Source organism: Procambarus clarkii, chromosome 56, assembly GCF_040958095.1.
Source record: "Procambarus clarkii isolate CNS0578487 chromosome 56, FALCON_Pclarkii_2.0, whole genome shotgun sequence".
NCBI lineage: Eukaryota > Metazoa > Arthropoda > Malacostraca > Decapoda > Cambaridae > Procambarus > Procambarus clarkii.
In genome coordinates, this window is record NC_091205.1 from 24,681,951 (window position 1) to 24,698,709 (window position 16,759).

The 16,759-nt window shown below is 48.4% G+C and overlaps 1 protein-coding gene across 8 annotated transcripts in view; it reads right to left on the bottom strand.

Annotated features, from left to right (window-relative positions):
• Positions 1-16,759, bottom strand: part of LOC123770779 (serine/threonine-protein phosphatase 2B catalytic subunit 2) — a 213,847-nt gene that overhangs the window by 31,298 nt on the left and 165,790 nt on the right. For all 8 annotated transcript variants that reach the window (XM_069305922.1, XM_069305921.1, XM_045762931.2 and 5 more), the window contains 2 exons: positions 2,886-2,997; positions 1,734-1,879 (listed from right to left, as the gene is read on the bottom strand). In XM_069305922.1, coding sequence (XP_069162023.1) covers positions 1,734-1,879; positions 2,886-2,997 — 258 coding nt within the window. The remainder of the gene's footprint in view (positions 1-1,733; positions 1,880-2,885; positions 2,998-16,759) is intronic.

Genomic DNA, 16,759 nt, shown 5'->3' on the forward strand with positions numbered 1-16,759 from the left:
CTTAGACGTCCCAAGGAGTCTATACGTCACTAGTGCTGCGTCCTCGATGTATGTGCGCTACTCGCTTTATCAAGTTTTACTGATTTTAATGTGAATGTTCTTGGTTTTGGTTTATTATTATTATTATTATTATTATTATAGTATTTTTAACTATTTATAAATAACTTTATATCAGGGTCGGGTAAGGTGTGTGGGCACATGACTGTTGCTCGTGTTCTTAGCTTCTGCCTCTGTCCTTAAAGATATAACACCTTGGTCTACCATCACCTAGTCAGCCTGGCCATCACCTAAGCCGCCGCTGCCCGGCAAAGGGACCCAGCACACAACCTCTCCACCAGTCCAGCACATCATCTGGTCATCCACCTACCATCGCTACCTCCACCCGTCATTACCTGTCGCCCCAGCATCCAACTATCACCTTTACATCTCCCGCACTCCTCTTTCCCCCATAATCCCTCTCCCCCACAATCTCCACCTCTCCCGCAACTCCAAAATGCTTTGCAGGAAAGAAGAACGTGCTGAGCGCTTATATTCTCATCTTTACACACATTGGATTTATTCATTTTAAACAATTTAATACTGAGGTAAAATTAACATTTTGCATTTTTTGTTATCATACCTGTTTAAGTATTTTGTACAACAGCTTATGATAGGAATCCAACATATCAATTAATCCAGAAAGGCTGTCACACCCCCTTATCACTCACTCACTCACTGGATACACTCACTGGATATACTCACTCACTGGATACACTCACTGGATCTACTCACTCACTGGATACACTCACTCACTGGATACACTACTCTGTGTATCACATCCCGTCCTATTACGTCCAGGCTCTGCTAATGCTCCAATGTAACATTGCTTGTTCATACTACTGATATACAATTTACACCTCCCTCCCCCTTCACCCCAACACACACCTCAACCCTCCCACTTGCAAGCCACGCCATTAAGGCCAAGACGACGACAACCCCTCAAGATACACGACTAAGTACTGTATCCAAGACGAACCTCCAGACCTGGTATACTAATGTATGTTTAGTCACATAGCGAATGAAATACTGAATAAAAAGAACAAATATATGCCTTAAGTATGCAGCTCGGGCTTGTAGACGCTACCTAAAGAAGAACAATACACTAGAGAAAGGTCACACACATCAAGATCTCTCTCCAGGAAGTGAGGAAACAATTACACCATCCCAGTAATATGATTCAAGAGTGACGTTGATTGTACGTTACTCTTGGATATTGTGCTCACTAGGTAGAGGAAGAGATCTCTAGGCCTCACCACGGAGGAAAACAGTAAGAGGGGGAGATATAATATTTAAGGCAGAGAGGAGAGGAAGTAAAGAGTGGACCAATAAGTAAATGTTAAAAATGAGAAATGTTAAGACGAGGGGTGACGGGTGTAAGCTGGAGATGCTGAAGTGATAGGAATCACTTCTAGATGTCTAGAGAAACTTCTCTAGTGTACTACTTCCCACAAGGTGCACCGAATTACGCAAAGAGGTTGTCGAGGAGAAGTTTAACAAGCCAAAGGAACTTCAATACGAAACACGACGAGAAACCACGATAAAAAACCAATTGCATTAACTGACCAGAGGCAAGAAAGGAAGGGCCAGGAAGCTATACACACACTATTTCAGACCATCCTCCGCAAAAAGGTACTGTACTTACAGCAACAAACGCTAAGCCCCGGAATCATGGCCAGGTTGGAGACGAGACTTACCTTTCTGATGTCGTCGAGTGTGTGTAGCTCTGGGGAGAGGCCGCCGTGGACACACAGGAACTGGTGGTTCATGAGGGCAGCGAGCGGCAAGCAGTCAAACGCTTCCATGCACGCGTCGTACACTCGCTCACTGTATTTGATCTTACCTGTAAACCCAAAACACCGTATTAACAAGTTACATAAAACAGTACAAGCGAACGAGCGCAGGGGGTCAGGGGCTGTACCTGGATGATTTCCTGGGAGTTCTACTCCCCAAATCCGGCCCGGGTCCAAGCCTATCTCGTGAGAGCTTGGTACGGGGAGATGAGAGAGGGAAATGAGGAAAAAGTTAACATATTTCGAGTGATTTTTTAGGTTTGACTTTTGCCAGAAACTGGAACGGGTAAATGGGATGATTACTGACTTATGAGAAAACATTCAGGATCACTTTACACGGGTGAAAAGATAGCCAAGGTCACAATAGACCAGTACAGAGAGTGTTAAGTCCATTATAGTGCGCTGCATAGATGGTTGAAACCTACCTACATGGTTTGGGGGGTCACTGCCTTTTGACCCGACCTCTGCTTGGCCTTCCTGGTTAGATATCTGTTGGTGACAGCACCACAAATGATCCAGCTCACTACACACTGCTACCTAGACTAGCCAGCTCACTACACACTGCTACCTAGACTAGCCAGCTCACTACACACTGCTACCTAGACTATCTAGCTCACTACACACTGCTACCTAGACTATCTAGCTCACTACACACTGCTACCTAGACTATCTAGCTCACTACACACTGCTACCTAGACTAGCCAGCTCACTACACACTGCTACCTAGACTATCCAGCTCACTACACACTGCTACCTAGACTATCTAGCTCACTACACACTGCTACCTAGACTAGCCAGCTCACTACACACTGCTACCTAGACTATCTAGCTCACTACACACTGCTACTTAAATTATTTAGTTCAACTGGCATACAATCTTGCAATTCACACTTGAAAGTTTCTGGATAATTAGTATGACTTGTGACCATCGCTGCTCATAACTAAACCGTTGCAACACAATCACCAACAAGGCTACATTAACACAAGCTTTAGCAGGCGTCATACTCCCAGGTGTGATGTGTGAACACACACCAACTCGAGTCCCCCAGTACTTACATTCTTGTTTAAATGTGAAGTATTCTGTTAAATGCCTACACTCGTGGTTTCCTCTTAATAGAAATAAGGTGTTGGGGTAGCATATCTTAAGCGCCCATAGATACAGAACACACTGAAAATAGAGAAGAAAAAACAGTTGAATTACTTTATCTGATACATGTACATACAACATTTCACTTAAAAATATATAAATAATTGGTTATAATGCATTTATTTCCAATCATTTATTCCACAATGCTATCAGTTGAGTAGGTTACATGTTGTTGTTGTTGTTGTTATAGATTAAGCTACTCGAAACAAGTTCCAAGTAGCACGGGCTATGGTGAGCCCCATAACTTACCTGGCACAGGAGCGGTTCCCTGAAGTTACGTGTATCGTGCACACCCCACCGCGGCGCCCCAGAGGGCAGACACACACACACTTTCCTGCAGTTACTCCCACATTTGCACACCATCTTACTGCATCATATATAAGTATATCGTGGCTTAAGTCCACCCCCACAAGCCTCGCTGGGCAAGTGAAACCTTTACTTCATCATCGTCAGCCTTGGAGTTCAATGCCACACTGATATACAACACATTCACCCGAGAACACTCTTACCTGTATCATTTCCAACACATGGCAGATACGCATCGGTATTTGTGTATCAGTCACTTTATAATACAGTTTCTTAATAATACAGTACTGGTACGCCGAGCCAATATCTAACTCGTCAAATTCAAAGTGAGCAATGAAGATCAGCACGCCAAGAAATAATCTGAGAATTCTACAACTCTCAAATTTATCTTCCGTATTCAACACTATTCAATTTGCAAAAAATGCATAATTCAGTTTCTGACTTAGTTGAAATGCTATCAAGGATCTCCATACAGTGAACTGATTTTTGTTTATTTAAATCTGTTGATGGTTGAAAACCTGTACCAGAGCATCCTGGATTGTACCTGGATGGGGTTCTTAGAGTTGTTCTACTCCCTAAGCCCGGCTCGATGCCAGGATTCACTTGTGAGAGCTTGGTCCACCAGGCTGTTGCTTGGAGCGGCCCGCAGGCCCACATTTACCTGGTTGATGGGGTTCTGAGAGTTCTTCTACTCCCCAAGCCCGGCCCGCTGCCAGGATTCACTTGTGAGAGCTTGGTCCACCAGCCTGCAGCTTGGTTCACTGATGACATTATCTAAATTATATATTTTCAGCCATACTGTTATTTACAGGCCACGAGACCGCCGTCCGTATTTCTTCTGGCTTATAGTTAAGATAGTTCATCAGAAGCCAAACTTGCAAACACGAACCTGAAGCAAGTATGCTTGTTCAAAGACCATGAATGGTGTAGAATGTGTTCCAACACTGAAAGTTGCATATGCGCTTCAACTTTGCCTCTGGGTTAACATAGTCCACACACACACACACACACACACACACACACACACACACACACACACACACACACACACTTCAATAGACTTAAGTCTACCCAACTACAAGTAGTCTAACACTACACCCACGTCTAGAATGTTGTTGTATGATGTATTTACTTATTGATGATTAAACAACCAACAAATGACTCGTTTCCAAAACTTTAATTTTGGACAGATGACAGGTCCGGCGGAGCGCCTCGCCTGGCCTCCATCATTGAAATAAGTTTATTGAGGTAAAATACAGACAAAGGGATGAGGTAGCTCAAGCTATTCTCACCCCCGTTCAGTACATCGTGTTAATACATACATAGACACACAGCGTCCATCATTAGACGTCGTTATCATTAGACTTCCCCCAGGGACTCACCAAGGGTTGTCCAAGTTTGAGATGAATGCTCAGTTTTCCAGGTTTCTGGGAAGTGTGGTTAAGGGTCCGCGGAAACGTTGTCCGCACACTGAACACACACGCACACATATTTCAACGGAAGAAGTTTGTTCAATTAGCGTCAACAAGTGGGAAGGCGCGTCACATTTTTAACAGAATCGACTGAACTGTCAAAATTGGAGCAAGTAAAAATTAAAGCATAGTAATGTCGACTTTTGCGAGCATCAAACAACTACGGCATTATAGTACGTTCCTCCATCTTGTCTATTTTAATTCAAGAAATATAGTGCTATAGGCAGATGATGAGTCACAATAACGCGGCTGAAATATGTTTACCAGACCACACTCGAAGGTGAAGGGACGACGACGTTTCGGTCCGTCCTGGACCATTCTCAAGTCGATTGTGAACGTCTACAGTCTCAAGTCCACATTGCGGTGCTTTATAGTTCACTTAAGAACTCTCCAATTTTGACAGTTTGGTCTCTTGTGTTAAAAATGAGGCATATACCCTCCTCCTCATTTACGCTAATTAAACTGCTTCTACAGAAGATTGTGTTTATGGATTGGACTGTGTATAGCGACGGTCTCGCTTCCTGCAGGTCGGCGTCCAATCCCCGACCGTCCAAGCGGTTGGCCACCATTCCTTTTCCCCCGTCCCAACCCAAATCCTTATCCTGTCCCCCCCCCCCCTCCCTTCCCAGTGCTATATAGTCGTAATGACTTGGCGCTTTCCCCCCTAATAATTCCCTCCCTTCCCTCTGGCACCAACGTCACCAGCACTTGTGCTACTGAGTGCACTACTGCACACCATAAGCACACGGCCCCTGCAACCCATCTCCGGCTGGTGGCTGACGCTCAACAATTTACCACAAGGTATTGAATTACTAAATTAGTCTCCGTGGTGTAGTGGCAAGACACTCGCCTGGCGTTCCGCGAGCGCTTTGTCATGGGTTCGTATCCTGGCCGGGGAGGATTTACTGGGCGCAATTCCTTAACTGTAGCCTCTGTTTAACTCAACAGTAAAATGTGTACTTGGTTGTAACAACGATTCTTCGCGGCAGGGGATCGTATTCCAGGGACCTGCCCGAAACGCTACGCGTACTAGTGGCTCTACAAGAATGTAACAACTCTTGTATATATCTTAAAAAAAAAAATCTCGCGCTATTTTTGTAAAAGTACAGGTCCAGCCCTCTCCTCCCTCAGACACTTGTGTTAGTAACTAGCCAGTTTGTTAAAGTGCTCAGGAGCTAAACGGCCCACGATTTAACATGTTGAAAACATGTATTGTAATATCAGCGTCCTTTCTACCAAGATGCGACAAGGAGAGAGTGGTGGGAAGCATCTTGATAACTCTCTCACACTGCAAATGGAGACATTTGTAGAGAAGTTGGTAATGGGTTCACCGCGCAACATGGAACCGTAGACCAAGGAACAGGAACAACTGGGTGTTGGTACCAAGCAGCAAGGTGCTTGGTACCCCCCACGCGTCAGACAAGCAACATACACGCTACAACAACAGTATGGACATGTCCAAGTGGATACAACGGAAAATAATAGTGGTACCAATGAACGGTCATCTTTCCTAAGTTGACTGAGGCAAAGTCCAAAGCAGAGTCTAAGGGGGGAATAATAGCCATTTTCTATACATTACGAGATATAAACAATGGGAAATCTTCACTCCTCGGAGACAAAAACAGTTACATTGTTCTAGTGTCAATGGTCTGGTTCCCACAGCCGGGGAGTGAAAGTCTATTTAGACTTGCCGAAAGTCTCTCAAGGCCAACTGCTGACCTTCCCGTGATGCAACTCCCAACAGCAATTACCTCTAGGTAACTCTACTGCCAAGTGAACAGTTGCATCAGGTGAAAGCAAACTATACCCAAACGTTTGTGCTAACACGTGACTCGAACCCGGCATTCAGTTGTGCTGCGACAGCGTCGACTACTGCGCTACAGATAATGACTGGATGCCATCGTAGGTATGTGCTGCCAAGGAGGGGGGGAGGGGGGACCAGGCGAGTGCCTATTTTCGGTCAGGCAGTCACCTTCATGTGGGTATTTGTGCCAGCTGTTGTATCACCTTCACAGCAGCTGAGCACCTCGTGGGCACACCCACCTGACCCCATGTATTACCATACAGCAACAACCCCGCAAAACTACACCGAAAATGCAGGCGACGAGTCACAATACCGTGGCTACAGTAAGTTGACCAGACCACACACTAGAAGGTGAAGGGACGACGACGTTTCGGTCCGTCCTGGACCATTCTCAAGTCGATTGTGCAACGAAAATATCCAGAGAAACCGTGATGAGGATTCGAACCTATACGCAGGGTGTTCGTAGACACGTGCTCTCTTGCAGATTCTCATATTTACATTAACCAAGCCACTACCACTGCACCTACACCGTCGTAGCAGTTCACTGTTGCATCATCACAGTCTTCCCTCTCACTGTAGGACACAGGAGCCTCCGCCTCGTCCCAACCAACCCACGCTACTCGCTCCATCACACCAAAATACCTAACCCTGATTTAGGGCTGGTGTAAAACACACACAAACTGCGTTCACGTGGTCCCACTGAGAGGCCCTAATATCCCCCCACCCACCCTCCACCCTCCGGGTACAACACGAGGCCACTCGGGGGTACAAATGGGACACTACAGGAGACTAAATGACCCCCTGTCAGACAGGTTACCTTGAGGTTACCTTGAGATAGTTTCGGGGGCTTAGCGTCCCCGCGGCCCGGTCCTCGCTGGTACACTAGACTAGTTAGGTGCTATATGCACCAGAATTTTCACGCCTATTTCTTACCCATTTGGTTACCCCTTTTTACAGTATAGTGGGGACGCAATACCCTTTGCAGGCATTGATCATAATATTGGTGTTCAACCAATGATGTTTGGCTTTAATGATGCAATCTAACCTGTGTCATTTTGTCCAGTGTCATTTTGTCCAGTGCCATTTTGTCCAGTGCCATTTTGTCCAGTGCCATTTTGTTTAGTGCCATTTTGTCCAGTGCCATTTTGTCCAGTGCCATTTTGTCCAGTGTCATTTTGTCCAGTGTCATTTTGTCCAGTGTCATTTTGTCCAGTGTCATTTTGTCCAGTGTCATTTTGTCATTTTGTCCAGTGTCATTTTGTCATTTTGTCCCGTGTCATTTTGTTGCTAGTTATTTGTGGGGTGAATCATGACCTGCCACAACCCCAGTAGTTCTCCGACTTGTGGCTGTCGCTTCCTCCTCCTCTTGCTTGTTTTAGATTCAGCTACTGGGAACAAAAAACTCAAAGTAGGACGGGTTATGGCGAGCCCCTAGTGGACTGTCCTGGCACAGGAGATGTGCCACCTGTGGCTGGTTATTTCCTGGGGTAAAAATGTTTGCCTTTCTCCTTAAACTGGGCAGGTTGGAGTCTCGAAGGAAAATATCTGCCATCGGAGAGAAATTGCACGCGATTTGATAATTTTCTTGACTTCATAAAGATTGATTACTTTTGCAGGTGTCGTACGAAAAGGTAATAACTCATTATTTTAGGCCGTGGCTCCCATCACCATGTGACGATGCCGGATAGTTTCATCAATGTCCAGGACAAAATAAGTCTTTTTGGCCATACTTTTGAATACACATTATTATGTCACACGATTTTGGTGGGTACCTGGTTGATACCTGGTTGATGGGGTTCTGGGAGTTCTTCTACTCCCCAAGCCCAGCCCGAGGCCAGACTTGACTTGAGAGAGTTTGGTCCACCAGGCTGTTGCTTGGAGCGGTGCCGGTTGGGTACATCCGATATGATATCAGTGTGAGAGTGTAGTGAGCTCCCTCTTACTTCCTTCCAGTCATTCTTGGAATGGTAATATGTCCCATGTGTCAGCAACTGGCAATTTACTGATTATTTAATTAACGTTGGAACTTAGACCTTAGAACACGTACTGGAACCAGTTATGTTATTCAGCAATATTTTCACTGGAACGTGATCCATTAGTCTGCATAAATCCAGCCCTAAAAATAATTACATGGTGAGGTGTGAAGGGATGGCGACCGGGATTCGAAGTGGGGTGGTTCATGCTTGGGAGACGAGCAGGTGACGTCTTAGCTGACGTCACCTGCTTTAGATTCACCCCAATGGTGTTCTTTATTATTAGTAGTAGTAGTAATTGTAGTATTAGGGTCCCCGTCAGCCCCGTCTGTAGGGCTAGTTGCAGCATCCACCAGTCCCTTGCTGGATGATATTACTATTGCCGCCTGACCCACAGCACGATGGGCTCTTCCCTTGTCACTACCTGATGCATGAGACGTACCTGCTCATGCCAGTTCCTCATGCATGGCCCCCACCACCTTAACCCCTCCCCCCTGCACTGTCAATAGCCCCCCCCCACCACCTTCTCTAGGGGGGTGCGTGCCGTCCCTCGCCGTCCCTCTCTCCCCCCCTGCCAGGGGCGGCGGTATGAGGCACCAGGGAAGGTCTGCCCTCATACCTGCTCCCTGGATTTGTTTACCCGGTTCCATTATATCGTGACGCTCTCATTATTAGAGCTGCAGCTCTGCGAACCTTTTATCTCTTGAACTCTAGACCGGGCACCCCAGGACCCCCCTCCCTAGCGAAGTAGGAAGGATAAAGCAGGTGGCGTGACAAAGGGTGCTGAAGAGCCCGTTTGTTATAAAAATATGAAGCAGGTAAGTGTGTAAAGTGGGAGGGGAGGGCTGTGGCGGCCATTAACACTTCCCCACCATGGCAGGGAGGCGAACATCAAACACTGAACACTATGGTGGCTCACAAACCCTATCTGTAACTCCAAGCAATCCCTACCCTCCCCCACACTCCCCCAACAGCACTAAAGCTACACCACCCAGCGGCTCGTCCTGGAAACCTCTGCCAGACTCTCTCTTACCTACAGGCCACTAACCTCCCTACTCCACTGACCCACTCATCAACACGACCAACAAGCCTATCATTATCCCCTCCCCCCTAATCGTCATAATGCACAGTCTTGCTCCACATCTTCAAGAGGCATCGGTAACTACCTACCTACTTTCCTTTCTCCTCCTCCCCTCTTGCCACCCTTACACTGCTGGGGGATAATACTGTGACTTCCTGTAACTGAGGGGAACATTACCCCAGACGACACTAGGCTCACCTGGGTACACACCCACCCCCCCAGCCTCACCTGGGTACACCCCCCCAGCCTCACCTGGGTACACCCCCCCAGCCTCACCTGGGTACACCCCCCCAGCCTCACCTGGGTACACACCCACCCCCCCCAGCCTCACCTGGGTACACACCCACCCCCCCCAGCCTCACCTGGGTACACACACCTCCCCCAGCCTCACCTGGGTACACTCCCCCAGCCTCACCTGGGTACACCCCCCCTCCCCCAGCCTCACCTGGGTACACACACCTCCCCCAGCCTCACCTGGGTACACCCCCCCTCCCCCAGCCTCACCTGGGTACACACACCTCCCCCAGCCTCACCTGGGTACACACACCTCCCCCAGCCTCACCTGGGTACACCCCCCCTCCCCCAGCCTCACCTGGGTACACACACCTCCCCCAGCCTCACCTGGGTACACACACCTCCCCCAGCCTCACCTGGGTACACACACCTCCCCCAGCCTCACCTGGGTACACACACCTCCCCCAGCCTCACCTGGGTACACCCCCCCAGCCTCACCTGGGTACACACCCACCCCCCCAGCCTCACCTGGGTACACACCCACCCCCCCCAGCCTCACCTGGGTACACACCCACCCCCCCCCCAGCCTCACCTGGGTACACTCCCCCAGCCTCACCTGGGTACACCCCCCCTCCCCCAGCCTCACCTGGGTACACACACCTCCCCCAGCCTCACCTGGGTACACCCCCCCTCCCCCAGCCTCACCTGGGTACACACACCTCCCCCAGCCTCACCTGGGTACACACACCTCCCCCAGCCTCACCTGGGTACACACACCTCCCCCAGCCTCACCTGGGTACACACACCTCCCCCAGCCTCACCTGGGTACACACACCTCCCCCAGCCTCACCTGGGTACACACACCTCCCCCAGCCTCACCTGGGTACACACACCTCCCCCAGCCTCACCTGGGTACACACACCTCCCCCAGCCTCACCTGGGTACACACACCTCCCCCAGCCTCACCTGGGTACACCCCCCCTCCCCCAGCCTCACCTGGGTACACACACCTCCCCCAGCTTCACCTGGGTACACACACCTCCCCCAGCCTCACCTGGGTACACACACCTCCCCCAGCCTCACCTGGGTACACACACCTCCCCCAGCCTCACCTGGGTACACACACCTCCCCCAGCCTCACCTGGGTACACACACCTCCCCCAGCCTCACCTGGGTACACACACCTCCCCCAGCCTCACCTGGGTACACACACCTCCCCCAGCCTCACCTGGGTACACACACCTCCCCCAGCCTCACCTGGGTACACACACCTCCCCCAGCCTCACCTGGGTACACACACCTCCCCCAGCCTCACCTGGGTACACACACCTCCCCCAGCCTCACCTGGGTACACACACCTCCCCCAGCCTCACCTGGGTACACACACCTCCCCCAGCCTCACCTAAGTACACACACCTCCCCCAGCCTCACCTGGGTACACTTGACAACACCTGTCCCGCTACACTCATTACACAACTCGCCTCTCCATCATGAATCGCTACACACGCGCCCCCGTTATGCTGGACAATATAACGAGGGAGGGAGGGAGGACACTGGGCCGGACTGCCCGCCCTCCCACCTGGCTGTTCCTCTTTAATAATCAAACCACCTGTACACTGCCACCCACCCCTGGCCTCGCCCCACCTACCACCTGCATCCTCCACTACCCTCTGGGTCTCCGCCTCTCTCTCTCTCTCTCTCTCTCTCTCAGCCTCCACTACCCTCTGGGTCTCCTCTCTCAGCCCTCTCTCTCAGCCTCCACTACCCTCTGGGTCTCCGCCCTCTCTCAGCCTCCACTACCCTCTGGGTCTCCGCCCTCTCTCAGCTCTCTCTCTCAGCCTCCACTACCCTCTGGGTCTCCTCAGCTCTCTCTCTCAGCCTCCACTACCCTCTGGGTCTCTTCTCTCTCAGCCTCTACTACCCTCTGGGTCTCCTCTCTCAGCCCTCTCTCTCAGCCCTCTCTCTCAGCCTCCACTACCCGGTGGCGCCCTGCTCATCACACTAGTCACCGCCCTACTCCCAATATTACAAGAACCCTTAACACTTGCCATGGGCTCCTGTGCCAGGTAAGTCCACTACGGGCTCACCATAGCCCGTGCTACTTGCAACTTGTTCCGAGTAGCTGAATCTATTATAACAACTAGCCATGAAAAACATGTGTGTGTGTATCACTAAGGGCAAAAGACCAACGAAATCCTCTTAAACCCCAAATACATCTGTTTACGCACACATTGAATAGTAATTTAAAAAGCTACTCTTATACCTCTGTTTTTACACGGGTTTCACAAGCAATATGGCAAACAAAAATTAATATTTACCACACACACACTCTACATACACAAGGGCCTCGCGGCTGAGTTGATAGCCTTCGGGAGTCTTAGTCCAAAGGGCCCGGGATCGATTCCCGGTCGAGGCGGAAATAAATGGCCAGCTTCTTTCACCCTGACGCATCTGTTTACCTAGCAGTAAATAAGTACGTGAGAGTTAGGCAGCTGATACGGGCTGCTTCCTGGAGGGAGGGGGGAGGGAGGGGGGAGGGAGGGGAATCAGTTGATTGACATTTGAGAGGCGGGTGGAAAGAGCCAGAGCTTAACCCTGGCAAGCACAACTAGGTTAATACAATAACCACTATTGTTTCACACTGTAAAGTGGTAGTTGCCTCGAGTAGCAAGCTTACTATACCTAGTTGACCAGACCACACACTAGAAGGTGAAGGGACGACGACGTTTCGGTCCGTCCTGGACCATTCTCAAGTCGACTTGCTGTACCTATTCTGCATAACAATCCGTAAAATACTGCATTACTTTATACACTAATTTGGTTGCGCTGTAGTGGAACTTGTGTCCACTCGACACATTATGGGTCACGAAAATATTTACATTTTTCACTCTTTGAATCACACGAGAATGATCTGGCTGGCTACAACACTTATACCAGATATACATCTGGATACACTATGTTGTTGTCTCAGAATAAATCAAATTTCCACTTCGTGATCAACAAATGCCAACGTTTAGAGCCGGACAACTGTACTGGAATTACCGATCGAAAGTGAAAATTGAAACTATATGTGTAAAAAAATACTATCCTACATGCATTTCCAGTTGACAATTTTCAGCTGTGTGGTTCGTCCCAGACTAATTATAAATTTAACATGTTTGCTTTTGCAACCCATCAACACACTATAGGAAGGATACTAACATTATCCTTGACAACATAGCTCTGCAGGATATGTCTTTAAGGGCAGTTACAACATTCCAGGGGTGTCTGCCCCCCCCCAGCAAGGCTCGCCTCCATTGGATGAGTTTAAGCCTGGTGTAATCCGATATAGCATACAAATTGAACCCTCAATTGGTTAGATTAAAAGAAAAAGCTATCTAGGATATCCCCCGGTCCATTATAGTTCACCATTACTATAAAATCCTAGGCTATAAAATTTCTCTTTGGTCCAACAGGCTGTTGCTTGGAGCGGCCCGCATTTTCCCCCTCACATATCCACCACAGCATGGGTGGTCCGGCACTCCTTTAAGAAAACTATAGTTTTATCTTGAAGATGTCCACGGTTGTTCCCCGCAATATTTCTTATACTCGCTGGCAGGATGTTGAACAACCGCGGTCCTCTGATGTTTATCAGAGAACAAAACAGATTTATTGAAGATATAAAGTCAGGAGCAGAAAGTTTAATCCTAATATACAGCACCGATGATCGCGCATGCGCATGACAAAAAGCTACCCACAGTATGAGGGAGGGTGAGGTGGAGTGGGTGGAGTCACAGTATGAGGCTGAAGTGGTGTGGGTGGAGCCACAGTATGAGGCTGAGGTGGAGTGGGTGGAGCCACAGTATGAGGCTGAGGTGGTGTGGGTGGAGCCACAGTATGAGGCTGAGAAGTGGGTGGAGCCACAGTATGAGGCTGAGGAGTGGGTGGAGCCACAGTATGAGGCTGAGGTGGAGTGGGTGGAGCCACAGTATGAGGCTGAAGTGGTGTGGGTGGAGCCACAGTATGAGGCTGAGGTGGAGTGGGTGGAGCCACAGTATGAGGCTGAGGTGGTGTGGGTGGAGTCACAGTATGAGGCTGAGAAGTGGGTGGAGCCACAGTATGAGGCTGAGGAGTGGGTGGAGCCACAGTATGAGGCTGAGGAGTGGGTGGAGTCACAGTATGAGGCAGAGGTGGAGTGGGTGGAGTCACAGTATGAGGCAGAGGTGGAGTGGGTGGAGTCACAGTATGAGGCAGAGGTGGAGTGGGTGGAGTCACAGTATGAGGCTGAGGTGGTGTGGGTGGAGTCACAGTATGAGGCAGAGGTGGAGTGGGTGGAGTCACAGTATGAGGCTGAGGTGGTGTGGGTGGAGTCACAGTATGAGGCAGAGGTGGAGTGGGTGGAGTCACAGTATGAGGCTGAGGTGGAGTGGGTGGAGTCACAGTATGAGGCTGAGGTGGTGTGGGTGGAGTCACAGTATGAGGCAGAGGTGGAGTGGGTGGAGTCACAGTACTGTGCGAGGCGTGGGCGGGGCATGAAGGCAAGTCTATTGATCTCTCATCACCACTTCGACGACGCCACCGCCGCCGCCGCCCCAATGCCCATACGTCTTGTAGCCACCGGAACACCCCAGCAACTGGCTACCATACTAAAGATATACTAAAATTGTACCAGAGATTGTGATGCAACAATTATGTAACATATGCAATGTGATTCTAACTTGAGCATGCAAAAGAACTTGCCACCCAGTGGTCTAGTGCTCAATAATTCGACTCTGTCCACGTACGGCAGACAAAAATGTATGTATGCCGCCTCAGTCCATCATAATATTGCCACTAATGAATGTTATTTACTTTAGGATATAAGAACTTTTGTGTACTGTGGTTGATATTAGGTCGTATGTATTGTAATGTATTAATATGTTTAAAGACGACGATACCTGGTAGATGTATGAAGTCATGTCCCTCGACGACACAAGGGCCACACGACCTGCTGTAATCAATGATCGATAAAGATTAAGCCACCCAAGAGGTGGCACGGGCATGAATACCCCGTAATGTAATCAATGGGAGGAGATCCCATGACACGCCAGTCAGAATGCATGCCACTTGCTTGCTTGCTTGTTGTTTCAACATCACGAGTGAGGATATTCGTCCTCGTTCCTCTAAGAATTGTTCTAGTTTTCATCTATATCAATTAAGTCTAAGCCAGACTTCCCCATAGAGTCGAACAGCTTTGTGTGTGAAGTAGGTGTGTCGGAGGATCTACTCCTAAACAGACCTGGGGGTCAGATTCACGAAGCACTTACATAAGCACTTACGAACCTAAACATCTTTTCTCAATCTTTGGCGGCTTTGTTTCCAATTATTAAACAGTTTACAAGCATGAAAACTTGCCAATCAACTGTTGATATTGTTATAAACAGCCTCCTGGTGCTTCGGAGCTCATTAACTGTTTAATAATTGTAAACAAAGCTGCTAAAGATTGAGAAAAGATGTACAGGTTCGTAAGTGCTTGCGTAAGTGCTTTCGTGAATCTGGCCCCTGGTCGTTGGTAAAACTGTTCAAAACTGGCAGAAGCCCAACATGATATGCCATTTGACAGGAATTACTCCCGTTACATTAAATGACAAGACCATGGCTCAATTTTCTGGAATTCCATAACAAGTCGCTTGGAGTAGCAACGTTAATTGTTTGACACGCTATATTCTACATACTAAGTTAGCACGTAAAGGATCATACTCCGTCAGATGGGAGTAACCCCTATGGTTTGTGCTGGTTAGTGAGCCTCAAGAAGTAATGCCATGTTCGTCTTCATGGGTTGTTGTTTTAGATTCAGCTACTCAGAATAAAAGTTCCAAGTAGCACGGGCTATGGTGAGCCCGTAGTGGACTTACCTGGCACAGGAGCGAGGCTGTGTATGTGTATGTCTTCAAGGGAGACATCTCCCGTCACGCAGGGTGCAGTCGCACCTCCACAGATCTCCAGTATCAGCTCTTGATACTGGTAATGGCTCAAAAGGGCCACCACTTACGGGCTATTCATGCCCGTGCCACCTTTTGGGTGGCTTAATCTTCATCAATCAATCATGTTCGCTTCGACAGTAGTATAATCGCGGGAACCACACATTCACTACCCAAATTGAAAGCCCTACCACTACGCCTGTTCTTAACAATGTCAAAATATTTAAACATTAATAAAATGGCAATAGAGTTAGAAAATTTGTACTCTTATGCCAATCTAACTATAACGGATTTTACGGCGAAACCAACCTGAACAAATCCACAAGGGCCGTGACGAGGATTCGAACCTGCATCCGGGAGGTTCGCTACCTCCTGGAACATCCTACCTCTCTAGAGGGGGGGGGGGGTAGAAATAGCCTAAGCTACTCTATCCCTTTGAGATGCATTTTTTCTTGTCTCAATAAACACTTGAACTTGCCTCCCTCTCTCATACATAGACACACTCACGTTTTTGGTTGGAGGTTTACGGGCTATTCATGCCCGTGCCACCTCTTGGGTGACTTAATCTTTATCAATCAATGGTTGGAGGTGCATTTTGGTTGGTGTTGTAGTGAGTGGATTACTGCTCTGGCCTGCGATCATGATACTTTGTTCCATAATTTGTTAAGTTACCTGGAAACTATTTTGTTAATCAAGTCTCTTGGTGCTTAATGAGAGTATTCTCCCCCCCCCCCTCCTCCTTCCAACACAATAATAAAGATTGATGAAGATTAATATTTAAAGATTGATATATAAAGATTGATGAAGATTAAGTGGCATGGGCATGAATAGTCTGTAAAATGACACACACACGCACACAGTCAAATAGAGAGAAAGATCTGGGGGTTGATATCACACCGAACTTGTCCCCAGAGGCCCACATCAAAAGGATATCATCAGCGGGATATGCTAGACTGACCAACTTGAGAACTGCC